The sequence below is a fragment of the Acartia tonsa genome, chromosome 15 (assembly GCF_053477335.1).
Source record: "Acartia tonsa isolate MP-2025a chromosome 15, ASM5347733v1, whole genome shotgun sequence".
Classification (NCBI taxonomy): Eukaryota; Metazoa; Arthropoda; class Copepoda; order Calanoida; family Acartiidae; genus Acartia; species Acartia tonsa.
This window is the reverse complement of record NC_137274.1, coordinates 20,265,764-20,293,404: the sequence shown is the minus strand read 5'-3', so window position 1 is coordinate 20,293,404 and position 27,641 is coordinate 20,265,764. Positions and strand designations below refer to the sequence as shown.

Below are 27,641 nucleotides of genomic sequence, written 5' to 3'. Positions count from 1 at the left end.
TAAATTTAGGACTTTAAGATGAACATACATAAAAACAAGGATGACAACATCCATAAAAGCGAAGCACTGAAACGGTAGGACAAACGGACATTAACACTTGTATAGTGTCAGAACTGAATACTCAGTTTATAAAAGTATAAGAGTCGAAGCAAAACTGTAAGTAAATAATTAGATCACATAAAAATTTATTGATAAAAAAGTAGAATAATCAACATGTTTAAAATGAACTTACGGACATTCTGGTAATGATTATAGAGTTGATACGCTTTCTAAATCGTACCTAACTACTACAGGAATCACCATGCAAAGTTTGAAATCGATAGGACAATTCTATCATGCCTAAATTAACGAATAAAAGCTATCTATCTCGGACGGACGGACGGACGGACGGACCGACCCTAATTATAGAAAAGCTTCGTTTTTAAAAATATATTATATACATATATGGACTGGACATATTTCAACCAGTAAATCAAATTTTTTAACTTAACTTAAAGTTTAATGCTTTCGCAATCGTCAGAAAGATACTAATGATTTTTACAAAATAATTAGAAGATTTTTCTAAATTTTTTAGGAGATTTTTCACCATATTTAATTTTTCATAAATTTTAGTTTGTTTAGAAGATGATATATTTTCTCTTTTAGCATTTGAAAAAATTCATAGCTTCTACAGGCTCTGTATTCAAAAGCGTAAAAAAGTCTTAAATCTAAATTTTTTTTTTTTTTTTTTAATAGGATAGATTCTTTTTCTGAATATAAGATTGCACCTTTTTCCAACAATAGATAGACAGACAGATAGACAGAGAGATAGACAAAGAGATAGACAAAGAGATAATTGAACAGATTAATAGACTTACTTATAGATAAAAAAAATAGGTAGATATACAGACAGATAGACAGAGACTTATAGATTGACAGATAGACAGACAGATAGACAGACAGATAGACAGACAGATAGACAGACAGTTAGACAGACAGATACACAGACAGATACACAGACAGACAGACATATACACAGACAGATAGACAGACAGACAGACAGATTAATATACTTATCTAATAGACTTATAGATAAAAAATAGGTAGACAAATAGACAGATAGACAGTCAGGCATATAGACAGATTGGTAGACAGATATATAGACAAACAAGCATATTGACAGATAGATAGACAATCAGAGGGATAAATAGACAGACAGACAGATAGATAGACAGACAAAGAGAAAGACTGATAGAAAGGTAGACATATAGATAGACAGATATATGTATATAAAGATAGACAAACAGATAGATAGACAGACATGTATATAGACAGACATGTAGATAGACAGACAGTTGGAAAGACAGACAGGCAAATGTATAGACAGACTGACATATAGACAGATAGGTAAACAGAAATGTAGGTAGACTGACCGATAGATACATAGACATATATATAGACAGATTTATATATAAAGATATATATTTATATACACATAGAGACAGCCATATAAACTTTGAAATCAGCCAAAAAAAAGAATGGTTATTTTTCGCATCGTATTATAAACAGCTTTCTGCGGATATAAAATGTACAATTATAAGATTAAAACCAGTTTTTTTAGCCCCGAGATGCCGAAGGCACAAGCTAAAAAACTTGTTTTAATTTTATGATTGTACATTTTATATTTGTAGAAAGCTGGATATAATACGATGCTAGACATAGTTTTTTTTCGTATTAATGAAAACAGGTTCTAATCCACCGGATACTAATCGGTTTCGAATGAATACGAGAAAAGTACATACATATCTCTCAAGATGGACCTTTGAATAAGAATTAAAGGATTTTTACAAATATTTGGAAGATTTTTTTTTCTACAGAATTTAAAAAATATATACATATATTACATCGATAGATAAGCATACAGATAAATAAGCATTTAGATAGAAAGACATACAGACCTATGGATAGACACATTGTGACAGATACACAGACATATAAAACTTTGAAACCAGAAATAAATAAGAAACAGCGTGTAGTGTCCAATAAAAAATGATGTTATACAATACAAATGACCAATGATAGGCCAGAATTTATTGTAATTGACCAATGGTAAATTGTATACTGTCCTATCATTGGTCGTTTGTATTGTTTGACGTCATTTTTTATTGGACATCAATAAATAAAAAGAAATACTTACATAACCCTCAAGCTGAACCTTAACAGCCAGTAGCTCCTCCTTCTCTGCGATCATTTGCTTGATGGTCCTCTCCAGGGAGCTGATCTTAGTCTCGGCCTGGGTGCGACTACACAAGATAAACAATCCTTATAATAAAGTAACAGGATGTCTGCTGTCTGTCTGTCTGTCTGTCTTTCTGTCTGTCTATTTGTCTGTATGTATAACTGTCTGTCTGTCTGTCTGTCTGTTTGTCTGTCTGTATGTATGTATAACTGTCTGTCTGTCTGTCTGCTTGTCTGTCTATCTGTCTGTCTGTCTTTCTGTTTGTCTGTCTGTCTGTATGTCTGTCTTGATGTTTCTCTCCAGGTAGCTGATCTTAGTCTCGGCCGGGGTACGACTACACAAGAAAAACAATCCTTATAATAAAGTAACAGGATGTCTGTCTGTCTGTCTGCCTGCCTGTCTGTCTATCTGTCTTTCTGTTTTTCTGTCTGTCTTTCTGTCTTTATGTTTGTCTGTCTTTCCGTACCGAAGTATTTAGCTAGCCGCTGAACCGGTATGGTTCTCCTTTAAAGGGTAGCTTCTCATAGGTCCTTGGAAGGTTTATAAATATTTTTGGGAGGGTACCACTACCCTCCCAAGAGAAATCACCCTATGAAAAATTCTCCAACCCTTCAAATTTTTAAAAAACTAAAATTGAAAATGGCGCGCGGTGGGGCAGTAGACATTACCCCACCACAAAAGCCTCTAGAGGCGTGTCAATAAACTTACCCCTTAGCCTCGGCATCGGCGGCACGTCTGAGTTCATCCAGCTGTGCAGCAAATTTGTTCTTGTCCATACCAGCATGCTCAATAGCAAGCTTGTACTCGTTCAGCTTCTTCATGGACTAAATAGTGAGAAAATAAAAGCGGCTAGAAAGCTGCCTAAAAGCAGTCTGACCGCTTGGGATGTTTTATACTTAATTATGCTCTATATTAATGTGAATGTTGACAAGAAGTTTCAGACTTCTATTTTTTATAGGAGCCAAGAAATTTTACTTTATAGGGAAGCATTGCTACCAAAAAAAGCTCAATAGCAAGCTTGTACTCGTTCAGTTTCTTCATGGACTAAATGATGAAAAAATAAAAGTGGCTGAAAAGCTGCTTAAAAGCAGTCTGACCGCTTGGGATGTTTTATACTTAATTATGCTCCATAATGATGGGGATGTTGACAATAAGTTTCAGACTTTTATCTTTTATAGGAGCCAAGAAATTTTAATTTATAGGGAAGCTTGGCGACCAAAAAAAGCTCAATAGCAAGCTTGTACTCGTTCAGTTTCTTCATGGACTAAATAGTGAGAAAATAAAAACGGCTAAAAAGCTGCCTAAAAGCAGTCTGACCGCTTGGGATGTTTTATATTTAATTATGCTTCATATGGATGGGAATGTTGACAAGAAATTTCAGACTTCTATCTTTTATAGGAGCCAGGAAATTTTAATTTATAGGGAAGCATTGCTACCAAAAAAAGCTCAATAGCAAGCTTGTACTCGTTCAGCTTCTAATTGACTAATTAGTGAAAAATAAAAACTGCTGAAAAGCTGTTTAATAGCAGTCTGACCGCTTGGGATGTTTTATACTTAATTATGCCCAATAGTGATGGGAATGTTGACAAGAAGTTTCAGAATTCTATCTTTTATAGGAACCAAGAAATTTTAATTTTTAGGGAAGCATTGCTACCTAAAAAAGCTCAATAGCAAGCTTGTACTCGTTCAGCTTCTTCATGGACTAAATAGTGAGAAAATAAAAGCGGCTGAAAAGCTACCTAAAAGCAGTCTGACCGCTTGGGATGTTTTATACTTAATTATGCTCCATATTGATGGGAATGTTGATAAGAAGTCTCAGACTTCTATCTTTTACAGGAGGCAAGAAAATCAGTTGTGAAACATAAAAGCGGCTAAAAAGCTAATTAAAAGCAGTCTGCCCGCTTGGGATGTTTTATACTTAATTATGCTCTATATAGTTTCAGACTTCTATCTTTTATAGGAGCTAAGAAATTTTAATTTATAGGGAAGCTTGTATTCGTTCAGCTTCTAATTGACTAATTAGTGAAAAAATAAAAACGGCTAAAAAGCTGTTTAAAAGCAGTCTGACCGCTTGGGATGTTTTATACTTAATTAAGCTTCATATTGATGAAAATGTTGACAAAAAGTTTCAGACTTTTATCTTTTATAGGAGCTAAGAAATTTTAATTTATAGGGAAGCTTTGCTACCTAATAAAAGCTCTATAGCAAGCTTGTATTCGTTCAGCTTCTAATGGACTAAATAGTGAAAAAATAAAAGCGGCTGAAAAGCTGCTTAAAAGCAGTCTGACCGGTTGGGATGTTTTATACTTAATTATGCTTCATGTGAATGGAAATGTTGACAAGAAGTTTCAGACTTCTATCTTTAATAGGAGCCAAGAAATTTTTAATATAGCAAGCTTGTAGTTGTTCAGTTTCTTCATGGACTTAATAGTGAGAAAATAAAAGCGGCTGAAAAGCTGTTTAAAAGCAGTCCGACCGCTTGGGATGTTTTATACTTAATTATGCTCCATATACATGTGAATGTTGACAAGAAGTTTCAGACTTCTATCTTTTATAGGAGCTAAGAAATTTTAATTTATAGGGAAGCTTGTATTCGTTCAGCTTCTAATTGACTAATTAGTGAAAAAATAAAAACGGCTGAAAAGCTGTTTAAAAGCAGTCCGACTGCTTGGGATGTTTCATACTTATTTATGCTTCATATTGATATGAATGTTGACAAGAAGTTTCAGCCTTTTATCTTATACAGGAGCTGAGAAATTCAGTTGTGAAAAATAAAAACGGCTAAAAAGCTGTTTAAAAGCAGTCTGACCACTCTGGATGTTTTATACTTAATTATGCTCCATAGTAATGTGAATGTTGACAAGAAGTTTCAGACTTCTATCTTTTATAGGAGCCAAGAAAAAGAGAAAACTTACTTCCTGTGCCTCCATCTGGAGCTTGGCCTTGGAGCTGGACATGTCCTGCACAGTTCTGTTCAACTCTCCGATCTTGATGTTGTACTCGTTCACAGTTATCTCCAGCTTCTCCACCACCTAGATAGATAGATAGATAGATTGATTGATTGATAGATTGGTAGATAGATAGATAGATAGATAGATGTTGTTCTCGTTCACAGTTATCCCAAGCTTCTCACGACACTCAAATGCCATGGTCCAACAACCCAGGATAACCAAGGCGAGCCAAATGTCTCCTTTCTGTCCTAACACTCATCAGACACCCAACTCTTAGATTGCACGACCTTTGTCTGAGAAGTCCTAATTGTGAGTAATAAGTCAAACCTATCACCTCCCCAATGAGAAGTGGATACTGGAAGTATACAAAAATTTGCATTTTTTGCATTGTTTGGCAGTTTTAAAACATATTATGACTGTTGCAAACAACCTGGTATGGCCGTTACAAAAAAAATTAGAAAAAATTAACCCCCCCCCCCCCAAATTTTATTTACTTTTTCTTTTAAAATCTAATATAAAAAAACAGGTTATCTAATTCAAATCCCGCCCCCTCAAGTGCCCCTAGAGGCCTCTAAGCTTAGTTGCTAGTATATTTCTTACCTTTTTGATGGAGATTTTCTCACTCTGAAGAATTTCAATCTGAGCATACAATTCTGATATCTCGGTCTTCATAACATTCTTCTCCTTGGAGACCTTCTCTTTCTCTCTAGATAGGTAGATAGATAGATAGATAGATAGATAGATATATAGATAGATAGATAGATAGATAGATAGATAGATAGATAGATAGATAGATAGATAGATAGATAGATAGATAGATAGATAGATAGATAGATAGAAAGATAGATAGATAAATGGATAAATATGTAGATAGATAGATATAACGATAGATAGATAGATAGAAATATAGATAGATAAAAGGATAAATATGTAGATAGATAGATAGATAGATAGATAGATAGATAGATAGATAGATAGATAGATAGATAGATAGATAGATAGATAGATAGATAGATAGATAGATAGATAGATAGATATATAGATAGATAGATAGATAGATAGATAGATAGATAGATAGATAGATAGATAGATAGATAGATAGATAGATAGATAGATAGATAGATAGATAGAAAGATAGATAGAAAGATAGATAGAAAGATAGATAGATCTTGCAAAATATAGCTTTTCTGTCCTTTACCCAGCAAGATATTGCAAAATATAGCCTTCCTCCCCTTTACCTAGCAAAATCTTGTAAAATTTAGCTTTTCTGTCCCTTTACCTAGCAAAATCTTACAAAATATAGCCCTCCTCCCCTTTACCTTGCAAAATATAGAATTTCTTTCCTTTACCCAGCAAAATCTTGCAAAATATAGCTTTTCTGTCCCTTTACCTAGTTAAATCTTGCAAAATATAGCTTTTCTGTCCTTTACCTAGCAAAATCTTGTAAAATTTAGCTTTTCTGTCCCTTTACCTAGCAAAATCTTGCAAAATATAGCTTTTCAGTCCTTTACCAGTAAAATCTTGTAAAATAGAGCTTTTCTGTCCTTATCCTAGCAAAACCTTACAAAATATAGCTATACTGTTCTTTACCTAGTAAAATCTTGCAAAATATAGCTTTTCTGTCCTTTACCTACCAAATCTTGCAAAATTTATATGCATACCTGGAAATCCTCTCAATGGACTCCTGTAGCTCCATCATGGCTGTTTGATGCTTAAAGCAAAATCTAGCTTTTCTTAGATAGATAGATAGATAGATAGGTAGATAGATAGATAGAAAGCAAAATCTTGCAAAATATAAATGTTTACCTGGAAATCCTCTCAATGGACTCTTGTAGCTCCATCATGGCTGTTTGATGCTTAAAGCAAAATCTAGCTTTTCTTAGATAGATAGATAGATAGATAGATAGGTAGATAGATAGATAGATGTATAGATAGATAGATAGAAAGCAAAATCTTGCAAAATATATATGCATACCTGGAAATCCTCTCAATGGACTCCTGTAGCTCCATCATGGCTGTCTGATGCTTAAAGCAAAATCTAGCTTTTCTTAGATAGATAGATAGGTAGATAGATAGATAGATGTATAGATAGATAGATAGAAAGCAAAATCTTGCAAAATATAAATTTTTACCTGGAAATCCTCTCAATGGACTCTTGTAGCTCCATCATGGCTGTTTGATGCTTAAAGCAAAATCTAGCTTTTCTTAGATAGATAGATAGATAGATAGGTAGATAGATAGATAGATGTATAGATAGATAGATAGAAAGCAAAATCTTGCAAAATCTAAATGTTTACCTGGAAATCCTCTCAATGGACTCCTGTAGCTCCATCATGGCTGTCTGATGCTTAAAGCAAAATCTAGCTTTTCTTAGATAGATAGATAGATAAATAGATAGATAGGTAGATAGATAGATAGATGTATAGATAGATAGATAGATAGAAAGCAAAATCTTGCAAAACATAAATGTCTACCTGGAAATCCTCTCAATGGACTCCTGTAGCTCCATCATGTCTGATGCTTGAAGCAAAATCTAGCTTTTTTGTCCTTCACATCGCAAAATCTTGCAAAATCTAGCTTGTCATTCCTTCACATAGCAAGATCTTGCAAAGTAAAGCTTTTCTTTGCAAAATCTTGCAAAATCTAAATGTTTACCTGGAAATCCTCTCAATGGACTCCTGTAGCTCCATCATGGCTGTCTGATGCTTGGTCCTGAGCTGATGTATCTGCTGCTCTGACTCTGTGTGTACATCCTCCAACAACTTCCTCAGCTTGGACATCTCAGCCTCGCGCTTCCTGTAAATTTATATTTAATTCAAAATATTGCCACTAGGAGTCTCATTCAAATCGTAATCTTAACCTAGTTTGCTTATTCTAATTTAATAACTTGGTCTTCTTGGCCTTTAAAAATTTGTTCAAAATTTATTTCAAAATGCCACCAAGTGTAGTTAGATATCCATAAGTTGGATCAAATGTAGTTGAACATCCATAAAAGTTATCAATTGTTATTGGATATCAAAAATGTGTATCAAGTTCATAAATTTGATCAAATTTAGTTGAATATACACAAATATGATCAAATTTAGTTGAATATCCACAAATATGATCAAATTTAGTTGAATATCCACAAATTTGATCAAATTTAGTTGAATATCCACAAATTTGATCAAATTTAGTTGAATATCCACAAATTTGATCAAATTTAGTTGAATATCCACAAATTTGATCAAATTTAGTTGAATATCCACAAATTTGATCAAATGTAGTTGGAAAATGCAAAAATGCCATGTGACCTCATAAAAATGAAAGATTATCCATCTCTTATTCAGGTTTTTTTTCCACTTATTAATCCTCTCATATCTCATATATAAAAAATTAGGAGTTTCTGTGTATAAATAGTTATTGCAAATATAGGTATTAAATAAGATCAAGTGTAGATGAATATCCACGCTGTATATTAAACTACACATGAGTCCTTCTTCCTGTTGATATCCAGCTGAGATTCAGAACCAGACTCAGCCTCTTAGTGTCAATTGTAGCTCAACCATAGAATGTTAGATTTTTATCTGTACATCACATGTACGAACCTTCCTGAGAAGTGGGAGCTTTTGTAGTTGTTAAAAATTGGGAGTTTCTGTGTGGTAATATTAGTCTCAAATATAGGTATTAAATAAGATCAAGTGTAGATGAATATCCACGCGGAATTTGAACTACACATGAGTCCTTCTACCTATTGATGTCCAACTGAGATTCAGAACCGGACTGAACATGAGTCCTCCTACCTGTTGATATCCAGCTGAGTTTTAGAACCAGACTGCACATGAGTCCTCCTACATGTTGATGTCCAGCTGATATTCAGAACCGGACTAAACATGAGTCCTCCTACATGTTGATGTCCAGCCGAGATTCAGAACCAGACTACACATGAGTCCTCCTACCTGTTGATATCCAGCTGAGATTCAAAACCGGACTAAACATGAGTTCTCCTACCTGTTGATATCCAGCTGAGATTCAAAACCGGACTAAATATGAGTCCTCCTACCTGTTGATATCCAGCTGAGATTCAGAACAGGACTAAACATGAGTCCTCCTACCTGTTGATGTCCAGCTGAGATTCAGAACCGGACTAAACATGAGTTCTCCTACCTGTTGATGTCCAGCTGAGATTCAGAACCAGACTCAGCCTCGGTCAGGCGCTCAGACAGAGAGATGATCTGCATCTGAAGGCTCTGAAAACAAAATTATTGGTTGAAAAGTTTGAACTCACCAAAAAAAAGTACCCATAGAATAAGATGATTATAAAACTTTGGGTATCTGAAGGCTCAGAAAACAAAATAATTGTTCTATTGATTAAAAACTTTTTAAAACAATTGGGGATCTTTTATGTGAAAAGATTATTGGACTTAATTTAATTGACGGATCATGGAAAAAAGCGAAGTAGCGGGTTACGTCGTATTTTCACATTAGCTTTTGATAGGTTTTTTTACGTTTGATTATGTAAATGTTACGTAGTGGGGGCAGTGTTAGAGCCCCCCTCCCCCCCTGCAGGGGCTAGAAATAAGAGAATAGCTACTGTGAAAATACGACGAAACCCGCTACTTCGTTTTCTTTCATTGATTATTTTTTTAATCTTTCAAAGTTTTCATACCCCTAAGTTTACAAATCTTTCAACGCCCCTGATATAAGTGTCACATTCCCTACACAACTTCTATCACCCCCCACCCACCCCCCTTCATCCCCCGACATTTTTATTTCATTAAAAGTCAATGGGACCTTCACACAAAGTATCTTTTTGAGCATTGTTTTTAAAATATATTGAAAATAATGAGGGGGGACAATGGACGATAAATTAATGTAAATCCCAATGATGATGTTAAAAATTACCCCTTTTATAGCGTGATTTTTTGTTGTTGAAACATTTGAACACTTAAATTAAGAGACCAACCAATCATAATACACTGAACTCCCCAAAGTTGTTAGGACAACGAATAAGAAAATGTTGTCATAAAACTTTTGGGACTAGTGTAATAAAATAGCCCATTGTCCCCTCTCTCTCTCTGGGAGTTTTTAGTTTGTTTGTTTACTAGCGGCTTCGCCCCTAGCCTCTAGTGGCTTTGCCCCAAGAGGTTTGATCAACCTAATTTTTCGTATTTTAGATTTAAAAGAAAAATTTTTTAAAAACAATTTGGGGAGGGGGCTTAGTCGACCCCACTATTTAATTTTAGTTTTAAAAAGAAAAAAAAGAAAAATTTTTTTTTGGGGGGGGTATTTTTTTTTTTTTTTGAGGGGTTTGGGGTGTCCCAACCCCAAGAAAAAAGTTATAAACCTTCTTGGGACCTATGAGAAGCCACCTTGTAAAGGAGAACCCGATCGGTTCAGTGGTCAGCGAGATCATTTGCTACAAAAAGACAGACAGACATCGTTCTACTTTGTATTATAGATTACTTTAGGCATGTTAGGTTAGGTTATAACCTATAGTTTAGAACACTGCAGATGTAGTTGTAGCCCCCCGCAGGGTTTATCATAGTAATGAACATCCCCTTCCTCCTTATTTTCAATTTGTTTAAATTTCAACAGACAGACCACATCAATAGATAGATAGAGAGAGGAGATTATGGAAATAATTTTGCCCCCAAAAGTTTTGCTTAAAAACGAGGATGACAACATCCATAAAAGCGAAGCACTGAAACGATATGACAGACGAACATTAACTTTTGTTGAGTGTCAGAACTGAATATACAAAATATGAAAATATAAGGTTTGACAAAATTATACGTAAATTTGTTGCAAAACTTCTTAAATACAGAATTCTGTTTAAGGACATACTGACATTTTTAATACTTGATTATAGAGATGCTTCGCTCATAATATTGTACCTTATTGTAATAGGAATCAGTAATCAAAAAATCAGATCGATCGGATGTTTTTATCACATAAAAAATTGTTATTAAAAATGTAAAAAATCAAAATAGACGTACGGACATTCTGGTAATGATTATAGAGTTGCTACGCTTTCTAAATCGTAGGACAATTCTAACATGCCTAAATTAACGAAAAAAGCTATCCGTTACGGAAGGACGGACGAACCTACCCTAATTATAGAAAAGCTTCGCTTTTAAAAAAAACTTTTAGGGGTAGGATTGTAAAAAGTAGTAGTGTCCAAATTTATCCACCAATAACTATAATCTACATTAGGGATAATTCATATTTGAAGGTAAAGGGTGTGCAAAAAAAAATGCGGATATTTTTAAAATTGAAATTGCACGGCTTGTGTTAATAGTAGAAAAATGTTACGCATACCGTTAGAACCGCTATGAACTGTATTTTTAGGAAATATAAGAACGGTTCCTGTGCTACAAATAATCTAGGAGCCAGATGGTAAAATTTACTCGCAAGTCAAGTTTTAAGTCAGTTGGAACATTTTAACACGTAGCTCTTAAACTATGCGTAGCACAGGAATTGTTTTTATATTTCCTAAAAATAGACTTCTTAGTTCTAACGGTATGCGTAGTATTTTTCTACTATTAACACAAGCCGCGCAATTTCAATTTTAAAAATTCCGCATTTTTTTGCACACCCTTTACGTTGGTGGGATGGGGGGGGGGTTGGTATATTAATTCAACACCCATTGTATTATCCCTGGGATCTCAAGGGATAAGACAATGTACGTTAACCTGATAACCATCCCCAATGATGATAAACATTTACCTGCTTCTCCTGTTCTACCCTGCGGCGCATGGTGTGTTCACTATCCAGATCCTCCTGAACAGAAGATGATTCATTAGATGATGCGGCAAAATTTGTCTGTATCTGTCTATCTGTCTATCTGTCTATCTATCTATCTATCTATCTATCTATCTATCTATCTATCTATCTATCTATCTATCTATCTATCTATCTATCTATCTATCTATCTATCTATCTATCTATCTATCTATCTATCTATCTATCTATCTATCTATCTATCTATCTATCTATCTATCTATCTATCTATCTATCTATCTATCTATCTATCTATCTATCTATCTATCTATCTATCTATCTATCTATCTATCTATCTATCTATCTATCCATCTATCCATCTATCCATCTATCCATCTATCCATCTATCCATCTATCCATCTATCCATCTATCCATCTATCCATCTATCCATCTATCCATCTATCTATCTATCTATCTATCTATCTATCTATCTATCTATCTATCTATCTATCTATCTATCTATCTATCTATCTATCTATCTATCTATCTATCTATCTATCTATCTATCTATCTATCTATCTATCTATCTATCTATCTATCTATCTATCTATCTATCTATCTATCTATCTATCTATCTATCTATCTATCTATCTATCTATCTATCTATCTATCTATCTATCTATCTATCCATCTATCCATCTATCCATCTATCCATCTATCCATCTATCCATCTATCCATCTATCCATCTATCCATCTATCTATCTATCTATCTATCTATCTATCTATCTATCTATCTATCTATCTATCTATCTATCTATGAAAATTGTTATTCTAGTTAATGTTAAAATATTGCAGCAGCCTTCAAAAAGTGAGGCTATGCTATACTGTCAGGGATATAAAGGGATAAGACAATGACTGATAAATTAATGTAATGGTAATACACAAAAATACCCCTTTTTGGGACATTAAACTAAATGAAAATTCAATATAAGTTCTCAAGATTGTTGAGCCAACGACTTAGATAATTAGTTATTATAAGACTTTGGGGACTAGTGTAATAAACAGTCCAATGTCCCCTCCCTCCCTCCATCCGTGGTAGGCTGCCCAGCTTTCTAATTTTTTTCCAGCCAACTTTTTGTAGAAAACAAAATATAGTAACAGGATGTGTAAATGTGTGTGTGTGTGTGTTTGTGTGTGTGTGTATGTATTTCCAGTAAAATCTCGTTAACGGCTATTGTTCAGATGTAGGCTGTTTATTAGTTTATTACACTAGTCCCCAAAGTTTATATTAATGTTTTCTTATTTTGTTGGACCAACAACTTTGGGGTATTTTAGTAAATTTTGATTGGTTGGTTAATCAAGTTGAGGGTTCAAACGTTTCAACCACTAAGTGTAATCTACATAAGGGATAATTTTGTGTATCATTATGGGGGATGTACATCAATTTATCGGCTATTGTCTTATCCCTTTAGATCCCTGTTTATTCTGATTGTTTGTCTGTCTGTCTGTTTGTTAGTACAGGCGTTTGCTTTCCCTAAGCCCTCAAAAATCTATTTTTATGTTTCTTAGCTCAGAGTTAGAAAACATACGGTCACAACCCAGGGTTGTAGGGATAGATGTTTGGGTACCAGTATAAAACTTTGGGTACTAGTATAAAACTTTGGGTACCAGTATAAAACTTTGAAAACCAGTATAAAACTTTGGGTACCAATATAAAACTTTGGGTACCAGTATAAAACTTTGGGTACAAGTATAAAACTTTGGGTACCAGTATAAAACTTTGGGTACCAGTATAAAACTTTGGGTACCAGTATAAAACTTTGGGTACCAGTAAAAAACTTTGGGTACCTGTATACAACTTTGGGTACCATTATAAAACTTTGGGTACCAGTATAAAACTTTGGGTACCAGTATAAAACTTTGGATACCAGTATAAAACTTTGGGTACCAGTATAAAACTTTGGGTACCAGTATAAAACTTTGGGTACCAGTATAAAACTTTAGGTATCAGTTTAAAACTTTGGGTACCAGTTTAAACTTTGGGTATCAGTATAAAACTTTGGGTACCAGTATAAAACTTTGGGTACCAGTATAAAACTTTGGGTATCAGTATAAAACTTTGGGTACCAGTATAAAACTTTGGGTACCAGTATAAAACTTTGGGTACCAGTATAAAACTTTGGGTACCAGTATAAATTTTGGGTACAACTATAAAATTTTGGGTAAATACCATCTAATTGTAAATATCCGCTGTATTAGGACCAGTTCTCGGTCATACTATCCGTATAATGTCCGCGGATAGCTGTCTATAATACGATGCTATAAATAAATATATATAACTCAGGGATCTAAAGGGAAAAGACAATGGCCGATAAATCAAAACTTAAGGAAAGTCCCCAAAGTTATTAAGAAAGAGAAAAAAAGAGAGAGAAACGAGAGAGAGAGAGAGAGAAAAAAAAAGAGAAACGAGAGAGAGAGAGAGAGAGAGAGAGAGAGAGAGAGAGAGAGAGAGAGAGAGAGAGAGAGAGAGAGAGAGAGAGAGAGAGAGAAAGAAAGAGAGAGAAAAAGAGAGATTGAAAGAAATAAAATAAAGTTGTTTAAAGGGTGTTGAAACAAATTAATCACACCGACAGACAGACAAACAGACATATAGACAGACAGACAAACAGACAAACAGACGGACAGACAGACATATAGACAGACAAATAAACCGACATAAATGACTTGTAAAAAAGCTTAAATTTCGACACCAGAAAAATGCTTATTTTTACAATTAACTTTTAAAAGCCAAGCCACTCTTTAATTTATTATTACTGTCTGTCTGTATGTCCGTAACGTTATGGGAAAACTTAATTTTCTCGGCTTCTATTGAAGATAGACGTCTGATTTTTCAGGTGTAGATTCTTTACAACAATGAGCAGAGCCGGATCTTTAAAGCATTCTAGTGGTAAGCCAAATCGGGGTGCGCCGAATTTCAGCCAATCACAGCGCGGCATATCATAAAATGCTGTGCTCTCATTGGTGGAAAGTTGGCTCACCCTGATCTGGCGCACCACTAAAATGATTTAAAGATCCAGCTCAGTAACTTACTTAGTCCGTCCGTATGAGTAATGCGTCAAAAATATAAATATTAAAACAGATATGAAATTATATATACTGAACAACTGCTCTTTATATCACATTGTCCGTATGTCTATCCATTATTTATTTGTATGGTGCTTCGCTACTTATGTATGTTGTCATCCTTGTTTTTTACTTTCTTAAAACTCACTGACCACCTAAAAGCATTTTTTCGAGCATTTTTTTCTCCCAAAAATTCTTTTATATTTTGTTTTTAAGTTCTCTAGTCAGCAAATATCAGGGATCTAAAGGGATAAGACAATGGCCCTTAAATTGATGTACATCCCCAATGATGACACACAAAATTACCCCATCTGTAAGAGGTTGAAGCGATTGCGTACACTCAACATAAATTCCCCAAAGTAGTAAAGCCAACGATTAAGAAAACGTTATTATAAAACTTTGGGGACTAGTGTAATAAACAGTTCATTGTCCCCTCCCTCCCTGAGTTCTCTAGTAAGTATATAGTCTGTCATTGTAGTGAAATACTTTCTTGAAGTTAAAACAAAACAAGGATAACAATACCCAAATTCCATTGGCTGATTTTTAGCCACGTGACAAAATAGAGCCCTGCTATTGGTTGATATTGATTCATATGATAAATATAAAGGCATCCTATTGGCTGATTTTTAGTCACGTGTCACAAAATAAAGCCCTGCTATTGGTTGATATTTATTCATGCGATAAATATAAAGGCATCCTATTAGCTGATTTTTAGCCACGTGACAAAATAAAGCATTGCTATTGGTTAATAGGTCATTGTAGTGAAATAAAACAATACCAAAAGCAAACAAAATTCAGAGAGAGGGAACAATGGGCTGTTAATTACACTAGTTCCCAAAGTTTTATAACAATGTTTTCTTATTTGTTAAATTTGATTGTTTCATTAAGTTGAGTGTTTAAATATTTCTACCACTAATTCTAATCTACAGAGGGATAATTTTGTGTATCATCATTGGGGATGCACATTATCTTATCCCTTTAGATCCCTGAAAAAGTAGTATAATATCTGTCTGTTTGTCCGTCCGTCGGAAGCTTAAGATCTCGCATTCAAAAAAATTGCCCCCTCCCCCCATTTTACATAAAATTTGGTTGGTATTTTTATGGTAAGGGTGGAGATATCCTTCCACAAAATAGCTATAAACCTACCCTGGACCTTTCAGAAGCTTACTTGTAAAGGGGAACAATATTGCTACACCCTGTTACTTTTATATAAGGATGAGGATTAATTGAAAATTAAATTTTGGGTGTTAATTAATCCCCTCCCCCCACCCTCCCTTAAGTAATTTTTAAGTTATACCCCTCAAAAATATCCAAATTTTCTGCAATTTCAAAAGGAATTAATTTTCCAGTATGGCTTCAAAACCGATTAATATCCGCTGGATAAGAACCGGTTCTCAGCCTTCCTGAAAGATCATGTATAGCATCGCATTTACAGACGATTTATCAAGAATATTAAATTAAAAATCATAAAATTTATAACAATTTTGTTAGTCCTGGTCTTTGGCCTCTTGGGGCTAACAAAACTGGTTTTAATTTATTATTTTCCTACACGTGGAAAGCTGTCTATAATACGTTGCTATAAATAAATGTTCTGAATCACGGCCTCTGTTCTAATTTTAAAAAAAACAAGGTCGTTGCCATTTTTATTTTTGTAATCCGTTAATTTATTTTTGTTGTGCCGACTTTTAGATCAAAGCTTCTCCAGAGTTTAGACGTTACGTACGTCCGCTGTTAGGGCATTAATGTTTAAAATGGAGAATTTTTGGCTATAGTCCCTTTAGAGGCTACGCCTCTTAAGGGGCGTTTTGTCGTATTTTCACAGTAGCTTTTGGTAGATTAGATTAGGTTTTTGCCCCGTAGGGTTAGCAATTGGCCCCGCAGGGTTAGAGCCCCCAGAAATAGGGGAAAAGCTACTGGGAAAATACGATGAAACACCCCTGAAGAGGCGTTGCCACGAAGGGGACTATACCCGAATTTTTTTTTTTTAATGTAAAACTATAAAAATAAAACGAAAATATATTCGAAGATTTTTTTATACTTATTGGAACGTTTTTCTTAATCTATTAATTTTGAAACAGCGAAAATCTAATAATGAAAATTTAAAAAAACGACAATAAGTTTAAATTATCCCACCCCCCTCAAATTATTATCTATTAAAATCCCCAAACTTGATTTTTTTAAGTAACTGAATGTAGATTTGTTATATAATTTCTCTATAAATATATATATATATATATAAATTCTAAATATACCTTCCCGGGACCTATGAGAAGCTACCCTGTCAAGGAGAACCCGATCGGTTCAGCAGTTAGCGAGATCCTTCGGTACAAACACACAAACAGACAAACATCCTGTTACTTTATTTTAATGGACAAAATTGTTTTTTTTTTTTTTTTTGCAAATCTAGCAGACAATGAAATTTTTGGCCAGATTTTTTTCTTTATTTTCAATTAATCCTTTTTGTGTTTTTTTGTAACACTTATTTTTTCTTAGGAGAATCTTTTCTATAATTATAGGGTCGGTCTTTCCGTCCGTAACGGATAGCTTTTTTCGGTAATTTAGACATGTTAGAATTGGGGTATAGTCCCTTTCGTAACATCGCACCTTATGGGGAGATTTTTCGTGTTTTTCACAGTAGCTTTTCTCCTATTTCTAGCCCCTGCAGGGACAATTAACTAACCCTGTGGGGCAATCACCTAACCCAATATAACCTAACCTAACCTAAAATAACCTATAAAAAGCCATTTTAAAAATACGACGAACCGACACTTATAGGTGCGATGTTACGAAAGGGACTATTCCCTAAAATTGTCCTATCGATTTTAAACTTTGCATTCTGCTTCCAATAGCAATAGGGTACAATTTAGAAAGCGTAGCAACTCTATAATCGTAACCAGAAAGTCCGTACATTCATTTAAAACATGCTAATTTTTAACTTTTTTGACCACAAATTTTTGCATTTTATAATTATCTGATTTTTGGAATACTGATTTCTATTACCACCAGGTATAAAAAAATAAGCAAAGCATCTCTATAATCGAGTCCTAAAATATAAATATGTCCATAAACAGTATCCTGTATTTATGCAGTTTTGCAACAAATTTTACTTAAAAGTGTTCATGTACATTTGTCCTATCGTTTCAGGGTTTTAGCTACTTAATAATTCGAAATGTCCGTCCGTCCGCCATGGGAAAAATGATTTCTCGCATGTTATTTAAGATAGACGGCTGAGAAAATTTTTAGTTTCTATCTATCTGTCTATCTATCCATCAATCTAACCATTTTTCTATCCTTCTATCTATCTATCTATATACTTAATATCTATCTATCCCTCTAATTATCTATATATCTATCTATTCATCTAACCAGTTTTATTCTATTTTTTTTAATAATACTGAATATAATACGATAAGATACATGATTTTATAGAATTACTTAGAACCGGTTCTAATCCAGCGGATATTAATCGGTTTCGAAGCCATAATGGAAATATATTTATCCTTGTATATGTTTTATTATCATATCGTATTATAGACAACTTTCCGCGGATATGATGCGGATAGCATGCTTAGAACCGGTTCTAATCCAGCGGATTACTAACCTGAAGGACGCGAATCTGTTCCTCATAGCGCCGGAATGCCGCTGAAATTATTTACAATCAATCAATCAATAATTAAAATTTATACAGATAGATAGATAGATAGATAGATAGATAGATAGATAGATAGATAGATAGATAGATAGATAGATAGATAGATAGATAGATAGATAGATAGATAGATAGATAGATAGATAGATAGATAGATAGATAGATAGATAGATAGATAGATAGATAGATAGATAGATAGATAGATATAGATAGATAGATATATATATAGATAAATAGATAGATAGATAGATAGATAGATAGATTTTTGTATTTTCTTTCAAATATTTCTCAAAATAGCCTAAAACCAGGGTTACAATATGAAACAAGGATGTCCAAATTTGTTGTTGGAGGTGGCAAATTTATCGTGGGTTTAAAAACTTTGGCAATTATCAATACAATAAGATTCTAATCGTAAATAGACTGACACCATTTTAGTCAGTTTGACTTTAAAATCGCGTTTGATTAATTTAAGGGTTCCAGGACAAACGCAGGAGTCCCAAACGCAGGAGTGGACAAACGCAGGAGTGTTAAAATATTAATTCAATTAAGTATTTCTATACAGATTAGGTTAGGTTAAGATATGAATGTACAAATAAGCCTCCCGCAGGGGTTAGACATTGAAAAAATACTAAAAGAGGGTCTAAAATAGGTTAGGTTAGGTTAAGTGTCCACTCCTGCGTTTGTTTACTCCTGCGTTTGGGACTCCTGCGTTTGTCATAGGACCAATTTAAGGATGACAACATGAAAATGATGATAAAGCCAAAAAATGACGTCATACAAAACAAATGACCAATAATAGGCAGTATACATTTAAATATGTATAAAAATATTGGATGTGTTTTTGCCAGTGTTGGATGTATTTATGGAAAGAGAATCGATTTTACTGTCATTTACACAGTAAAAATTAAGTTTGTCATAAATACATCCATTGCACTGGCGAAAACACATCCACTGTAAATTTGCTGGATGTGTAAATGGCAGTCCCGACTCATGGTAAAACCCATTAGGTGAATGTAAAATTAGGTAAAATTCTTATTATTCTTACCTGATTCATAATGTCGTATTCCTACCCATTCTAAAATGTCGTATTCCTACCCATTCTAAAATGTCGTATTCCTACCTATTATGAACAGTCGTATTATCACCTATTATCAAATGTCGTATTCCTACATAATTCAAAATGTCGTATTCCTACCCATTTTAAAATGTCGTATTCCTACCCATTCTAAAATGTCGTATTCCTACCCATTCTAAAATGTCGTATTCCTACCCATTCTAAAATGTCGCATTCCTACCCATTATAAAATGTCGTATTCCTACCCATTCTAAAATGTCGCATTCCTACCCATTATAAAATGTCGTATTCCTACCTGATTCGGATGAACCAGAGCCTTCCACCTTGTAGTCAGTGTGGGTCGTTACTTTGCCGTCGGCATCGGTCTACACACACACACACAAGTAAGTTTCTACCATGTAGTTTTCATGGGGAAAAGGGAATGTGATTCTGACAAACAATTCTAAAGGAAAATTTCCCCACGACTCCCTTTTCTCCACTTCTCCACTTCAGTTTCATTAAAAAACTAGTTAAACATCAACTTTACCCCAACAAAATAAAAAAATTTGCATCAATTTCAATTGGAATTATTTGGCTGAATAGCAGCCCCTGTGTTGCTCAGTAAGTAACAATAGTTATTTCCCTTATTGCCCCAAAATTGATTAGTATCCAGTGGGTTCTTAGCCATACTGAAAAGTTATGTATTGCATTGTATTATATCCAGTTTTCTATGAACATGAAATTATACAAACATAAGATTATTTAGCCCTCTTTTTTGCGGTAGAAACTTTCTAATTTGGAAATCTATTGCTGTAAGTGCAATATTACAAAAAATTTATACATAATTTGCTTTCTCAACTAAGGTCTTAGATGCCTAAAGTTGAAGTACAATGAGGGATAATAGTTATTTCTCTTATCGTATTATAAACGGCTTTCCGCGGATATAGAATGTACAATTATAAGATTAAAACTAGTTTTTTTTAGCCCCGTGGTGCCGAAGGCACCGGCTAAAAAAAATAGTTTTAATCTTATGATTGTACATTTCTATATTCGTAGTTAACTGGATATAATACGATGCTAGACATAGTTTTTTCGTATTCACGAAAACCGGTTCCTATCCACCGGATTCAAATGAATACGAGAAAAAATATGTCCCCCCCACCCCCAATAAAATTTACATTCCCAAAACAAAACATTTGAATGTCCTTGGTATGTAAGTCTTTTTTGCTTCATTATATAGACATTTGGGGGAGGGTACAACCACTATCCCTTGAAAAAAATGAAACAGCAGTAAAAATGTGTATACTCTTTCTTTTAAAAAACTAAAATTGAAGCCTTTTTATAGTGCCAATAAAAATAATATCATACTGGCCTACCATTGGTAAATTAAAAAATGTACAGTCCTGCCATTGGTAATTTAGTCTGTGTATTGGACTATCATTGGTCATTTGTATTGTATGACGTAATTTTTTTATTTTTTATAGGCACTATAAAAAGCTTCACTAAAATTGAAAAAGAGGAGGGTAACTCCCCCACCCCCCTATTTCAAGTGTCCTTAAAGGGCTCTAGGATTTAAAGATTTAAAGAATGATTTAAAGATCCAGCTCTAGTTTTGAACAATGTGGTAGAAACTTTCTCGCCTTCATAATCATGGTCTTGGTCGTTTTCCTCATACGAGAGGAGGAAGAAGAGTCTTCTGCCATGCCTCTGGCAGAGGCGGAGATGGCGAGAGCACGCCCTGACATCCTGAAAAATGAAAAAAAATTGTTAATTTTAATTTGCTTTACATGGTTTTTTTTATGTTTTGGGTATAGTCCTTTTTGTGGCAATGCCTCTTAAGGGGCGGTTCATCATATTTTCACAGTAGTTTATGATAGGTTATTCTAGGTTTGGTTAGGTAAGGTTGGGTTAAGTGATCGCCCTGCAGGGTTAGAGCGCTCCACAGGGGCTAGAAATAGGGAAAAAGCTTCTGTGAAATATGACGAAATGCCCCTTAAAAGGAGTTACCACGCAAGTAACAATACCCTTTGTTTCTTCTCAGATGAAAATAAGGTGTTGTAAATATTTTTGTAGCATTTAATTGCAATTTCCTTGCAAAAAGAACTAGAGGCGGAGATGGCGAGAGATGGCCCTGACACCCTGAAAAATTAAAGAATTGTTTATTTTTTATTTTTGTTATGAAAGCACTAGATAATAGTAATTTCTCGCATTGTATTATAAACAGCTTTCAGTGGATATAAAATATACTTAACCTAGGTCAGGACAGACAACAGGTGGGCACACAGCCAAAAAATCACACCTCTGGGTCCAAAACCAAGCCAGAGAGAGACAATTAAGCCGCTTTATAAGCCATTCGGGCACTTAGGCTATATAAACCTGGCTGGGAAGCGGCGTTCCCGCCATCCAACCCGATCTCTCAGGTAGCAACATGTCACAAACAGGCTGGATTCCAACTGGAACAGTGGCCCTTACTTAACCTAGGTCAGGACAGACAACAGGTGGGCACACAGCCAAAAAATCACACCTCTGGGTCCAAAACCAAGCCAGAGAGAGACAATTAAGCCGCTTTATAAGCCATTCGGGCACTTAGGCTATATTTAGTAAGATATAGAAAAACTCTGTCCCGTTACTTAACCTAACCTAACCTAGGGCAGGACAGACAACAGGTGGGCTGCATTATACCAGAAAAGCCTTTGGCTGGCCAGCAGCAAAACCTGGCTGGGAAGCGGCGTTCCCGCCATCCAACCCGATCTCTCAGGTAGCAACATGTCACAAACAGGCTGGATTCCAACTGGAACAGTGGCCCTTACTTAACCTAGGTCAGGACAGACAACAGGTGGGCACACAGCCAAAAAATCACACCTCTGGGTCCAAAACCAAGCCAGAGAGAGACAATTAAGCCGCTTTATAAGCCATTCGGGCACTTAGGCTATATTTAGTAAGATATAGAAAAACTGTGTCCCGTTACTTAACCTAACCTAACCTAGGGCAGGACAGACAACAGGTGGGCTGCATTATACCAGAAAAGCCTTTGGCTGGCCAGCAGCAAAACCTGGCTGGGAAGCGGCGTTCCCGCCATCCAACCCGATCTCTCAGGTAGCAACATGTCACAAACAGGCTGGATTCCAACTGGAACAGTGGCCCTTACTTAACCTAGGTCAGGACAGACAACAGGTGGGCACACAGCCAAAAAATCACACCTCTGGGTCCAAAACCAAGCCAGAGAGAGACAATTAAGCCGCTTTATAAGCCATTCGGGCACTTAGGCTATATTTAGTAAGATATAGAAAAACTGTGTCCCGTTACTTAACCTAACCTAACCTAGGGCAGGACAGACAACAGGTGGGCTGCATTATACCAGAAAAGCCTTTGGCTGGCCAGCAGCAAAACCTGGCTGGGAAGCGGCGTTCCCGCCATCCAACCCGATCTCTCAGGTAGCAACATGTCACAAACAGGCTGGATTCCAACTGGAACAGTGGCCCTTACTTAACCTAGGTCAGGACAGACAACAGGTGGGCACACAGCCAAAAAATCACACCTCTGGGTCCAAAACCAAGCCAGAGAGAGACAATTAAGCCGCTTTATAAGCCATTCGGGCACTTAGGCTATATTTAGTAAGATATAGAAAAACTGTGTCCCGTTACTTAACCTAACCTAACCTAGGGCAGGACAGACAACAGGTGGGCTGCATTATACCAGAAAAGCCTTTGGCTGGCCAGCAGCAAAACCTGGCTGGGAAGCGGCGTTCCCGCCATCCAACCCGATCTCTCAGGTAGCAACATGTCACAAACAGGCTGGATTCCAACTGGAACAGTGGCCCTTACTTAACCTAGGTCAGGACAGACAACAGGTGGGCACACAGCCAAAAAATCACACCTCTGGGTCCAAAACCAAGCCAGAGAGAGACAATTAAGCCGCTTTATAAGCCATTCGGGCACTTAGGCTATATTTAGTAAGATATAGAAAAACTGTGTCCCGTTACTTAACCTAACCTAACCTAGGGCAGGACAGACAACAGGTGGGCTGCATTATACCAGAAAAGCCTTTGGCTGGCCAGCAGCAAAACCTGGCTGGGAAGCGGCGTTCCCGCCATCCAACCCGATCTCTCAGGTAGCAACATGTCACAAACAGGCTGGATTCCAACTGGAACAGTGGCCCTTACTTAACCTAGGTCAGGACAGACAACAGGTGGGCACACAGCCAAAAAATCACACCTCTGGGTCCAAAACCAAGCCAGAGAGAGACAATTAAGCCGCTTTATAAGCCATTCGGGCACTTAGGCTATATTTAGTAAGATATAGAAAAACTGTGTCCCGTTACTTAACCTAACCTAACCTAGGGCAGGACAGACAACAGGTGGGCTGCATTATACCAGAAAAGCCTTTGGCTGGCCAGCAGCAAAACCTGGCTGGGAAGCGGCGTTCCCGCCATCCAACCCGATCTCTCAGGTAGCAACATGTCACAAACAGGCTGGATTCCAACTGGAACAGTGGCCCTTACTTAACCTAGGTCAGGACAGACAACAGGTGGGCACACAGCCAAAAAATCACACCTCTGGGTCCAAAACCAAGCCAGAGAGAGACAATTAAGCCGCTTTATAAGCCATTCGGGCACTTAGGCTATATTTAGTAAGATATAGAAAAACTGTGTCCCGTTACTTAACCTAACCTAACCTAGGGCAGGACAGACAACAGGTGGGCTGCATTATACCAGAAAAGCCTTTGGCTGGCCAGCAGCAAAACCTGGCTGGGAAGCGGCGTTCCCGCCATCCAACCCGATCTCTCAGGTAGCAACATGTCACAAACAGGCTGGATTCCAACTGGAACAGTGGCCCTTACTTAACCTAGGTCAGGACAGACAACAGGTGGGCACACAGCCAAAAAATCACACCTCTGGGTCCAAAACCAAGCCAGAGAGAGACAATTAAGCCGCTTTATAAGCCATTCGGGCACTTAGGCTATATTTAGTAAGATATAGAAAAACTGTGTCCCGTTACTTAACCTAACCTAACCTAGGGCAGGACAGACAACAGGTGGGCTGCATTATACCAGAAAAGCCTTTGGCTGGCCAGCAGCAAAACCTGGCTGGGAAGCGGCGTTCCCGCCATCCAACCCGATCTCTCAGGTAGCAACATGTCACAAACAGGCTGGATTCCAACTGGAACAGTGGCCCTTACTTAACCTAGGTCAGGACAGACAACAGGTGGGCACACAGCCAAAAAATCACACCTCTGGGTCCAAAACCAAGCCAGAGAGAGACAATTAAGCCGCTTTATAAGCCATTCGGGCACTTAGGCTATATTTAGTAAGATATAGAAAAACTGTGTCCCGTTACTTAACCTAACCTAACCTAGGGCAGGACAGACAACAGGTGGGCTGCATTATACCAGAAAAGCCTTTGGCTGGCCAGCAGCAAAACCTGGCTGGGAAGCGGCGTTCCCGCCATCCAACCCGATCTCTCAGGTAGCAACATGTCACAAACAGGCTGGATTCCAACTGGAACAGTGGCCCTTACTTAACCTAGGTCAGGACAGACAACAGGTGGGCACACAGCCAAAAAATCACACCTCTGGGTCCAAAACCAAGCCAGAGAGAGACAATTAAGCCGCTTTATAAGCCATTCGGGCACTTAGGCTATATTTAGTAAGATATAGAAAAACTGTGTCCCGTTACTTAACCTAACCTAACCTAGGGCAGGACAGACAACAGGTGGGCTGCATTATACCAGAAAAGCCTTTGGCTGGCCAGCAGCAAAACCTGGCTGGGAAGCGGCGTTCCCGCCATCCAACCCGATCTCTCAGGTAGCAACATGTCACAAACAGGCTGGATTCCAACTGGAACAGTGGCCCTTACTTAACCTAGGTCAGGACAGACAACAGGTGGGCACACAGCCAAAAAATCACACCTCTGGGTCCAAAACCAAGCCAGAGAGAGACAATTAAGCCGCTTTATAAGCCATTCGGGCACTTAGGCTATATTTAGTAAGATATAGAAAAACTGTGTCCCGTTACTTAACCTAACCTAACCTAGGGCAGGACAGACAACAGGTGGGCTGCATTATACCAGAAAAGCCTTTGGCTGGCCAGCAGCAAAACCTGGCTGGGAAGCGGCGTTCCCGCCATCCAACCCGATCTCTCAGGTAGCAACATGTCACAAACAGGCTGGATTCCAACTGGAACAGTGGCCCTTACTTAACCTAGGTCAGGACAGACAACAGGTGGGCACACAGCCAAAAAATCACACCTCTGGGTCCAAAACCAAGCCAGAGAGAGACAATTAAGCCGCTTTATAAGCCATTCGGGCACTTAGGCTATATTTAGTAAGATATAGAAAAACTGTGTCCCGTTACTTAACCTAACCTAACCTAGGGCAGGACAGACAACAGGTGGGCTGCATTATACCAGAAAAGCCTTTGGCTGGCCAGCAGCAAAACCTGGCTGGGAAGCGGCGTTCCCGCCATCCAACCCGATCTCTCAGGTAGCAACATGTCACAAACAGGCTGGATTCCAACTGGAACAGTGGCCCTTACTTAACCTAGGTCAGGACAGACAACAGGTGGGCACACAGCCAAAAAATCACACCTCTGGGTCCAAAACCAAGCCAGAGAGAGACAATTAAGCCGCTTTATAAGCCATTCGGGCACTTAGGCTATATTTAGTAAGATATAGAAAAACTGTGTCCCGTTACTTAACCTAACCTAACCTAGGGCAGGACAGACAACAGGTGGGCTGCATTATACCAGAAAAGCCTTTGGCTGGCCAGCAGCAAAACCTGGCTGGGAAGCGGCGTTCCCGCCATCCAACCCGATCTCTCAGGTAGCAACATGTCACAAACAGGCTGGATTCCAACTGGAACAGTGGCCCTTACTTAACCTAGGTCAGGACAGACAACAGGTGGGCACACAGCCAAAAAATCACACCTCTGGGTCCAAAACCAAGCCAGAGAGAGACAATTAAGCCGCTTTATAAGCCATTCGGGCACTTAGGCTATATTTAGTAAGATATAGAAAAACTGTGTCCCGTTACTTAACCTAACCTAACCTAGGGCAGGACAGACAACAGGTGGGCTGCATTATACCAGAAAAGCCTTTGGCTGGCCAGCAGCAAAACCTGGCTGGGAAGCGGCGTTCCCGCCATCCAACCCGATCTCTCAGGTAGCAACATGTCACAAACAGGCTGGATTCCAACTGGAACAGTGGCCCTTACTTAACCTAGGTCAGGACAGACAACAGGTGGGCACACAGCCAAAAAATCACACCTCTGGGTCCAAAACCAAGCCAGAGAGAGACAATTAAGCCGCTTTATAAGCCATTCGGGCACTTAGGCTATATTTAGTAAGATATAGAAAAACTGTGTCCCGTTACTTAACCTAACCTAACCTAGGGCAGGACAGACAACAGGTGGGCTGCATTATACCAGAAAAGCCTTTGGCTGGCCAGCAGCAAAACCTGGCTGGGAAGCGGCGTTCCCGCCATCCAACCCGATCTCTCAGGTAGCAACATGTCACAAACAGGCTGGATTCCAACTGGAACAGTGGCCCTTACTTAACCTAGGTCAGGACAGACAACAGGTGGGCACACAGCCAAAAAATCACACCTCTGGGTCCAAAACCAAGCCAGAGAGAGACAATTAAGCCGCTTTATAAGCCATTCGGGCACTTAGGCTATATTTAGTAAGATATAGAAAAACTGTGTCCCGTTACTTAACCTAACCTAACCTAGGGCAGGACAGACAACAGGTGGGCTGCATTATACCAGAAAAGCCTTTGGCTGGCCAGCAGCAAAACCTGGCTGGGAAGCGGCGTTCCCGCCATCCAACCCGATCTCTCAGGTAGCAACATGTCACAAACAGGCTGGATTCCAACTGGAACAGTGGCCCTTACTTAACCTAGGTCAGGACAGACAACAGGTGGGCACACAGCCAAAAAATCACACCTCTGGGTCC

The 27,641-nt window shown here is 37.2% G+C and overlaps 1 protein-coding gene across 1 annotated transcript in view; it reads right to left on the bottom strand.

The window, feature by feature from the left end:
* LOC145306982 (paramyosin-like) overlaps window positions 1-21,480 on the bottom strand; it is a 30,622-nt gene extending 9,142 nt beyond the window's left edge. Inside the window, exons 1-10 of the mRNA XM_080149323.1 lie at window positions 21,340-21,480; window positions 20,016-20,085; window positions 18,598-18,638; window positions 11,878-11,931; window positions 9,316-9,398; window positions 7,825-7,965; window positions 5,770-5,875; window positions 5,134-5,250; window positions 2,927-3,042; window positions 2,177-2,282 (exon numbers count right to left, since the gene is read on the bottom strand). Coding sequence (XP_080005449.1) covers window positions 2,177-2,282; window positions 2,927-3,042; window positions 5,134-5,250; window positions 5,770-5,875; window positions 7,825-7,965; window positions 9,316-9,398; window positions 11,878-11,931; window positions 18,598-18,638; window positions 20,016-20,085; window positions 21,340-21,444 — 939 coding nt within the window. The 5' untranslated portion in view covers window positions 21,445-21,480. The remainder of the gene's footprint in view (window positions 1-2,176; window positions 2,283-2,926; window positions 3,043-5,133; window positions 5,251-5,769; window positions 5,876-7,824; window positions 7,966-9,315; window positions 9,399-11,877; window positions 11,932-18,597; window positions 18,639-20,015; window positions 20,086-21,339) is intronic.
* Between the last annotated feature and the right edge of the window lie 6,161 nt (window positions 21,481-27,641).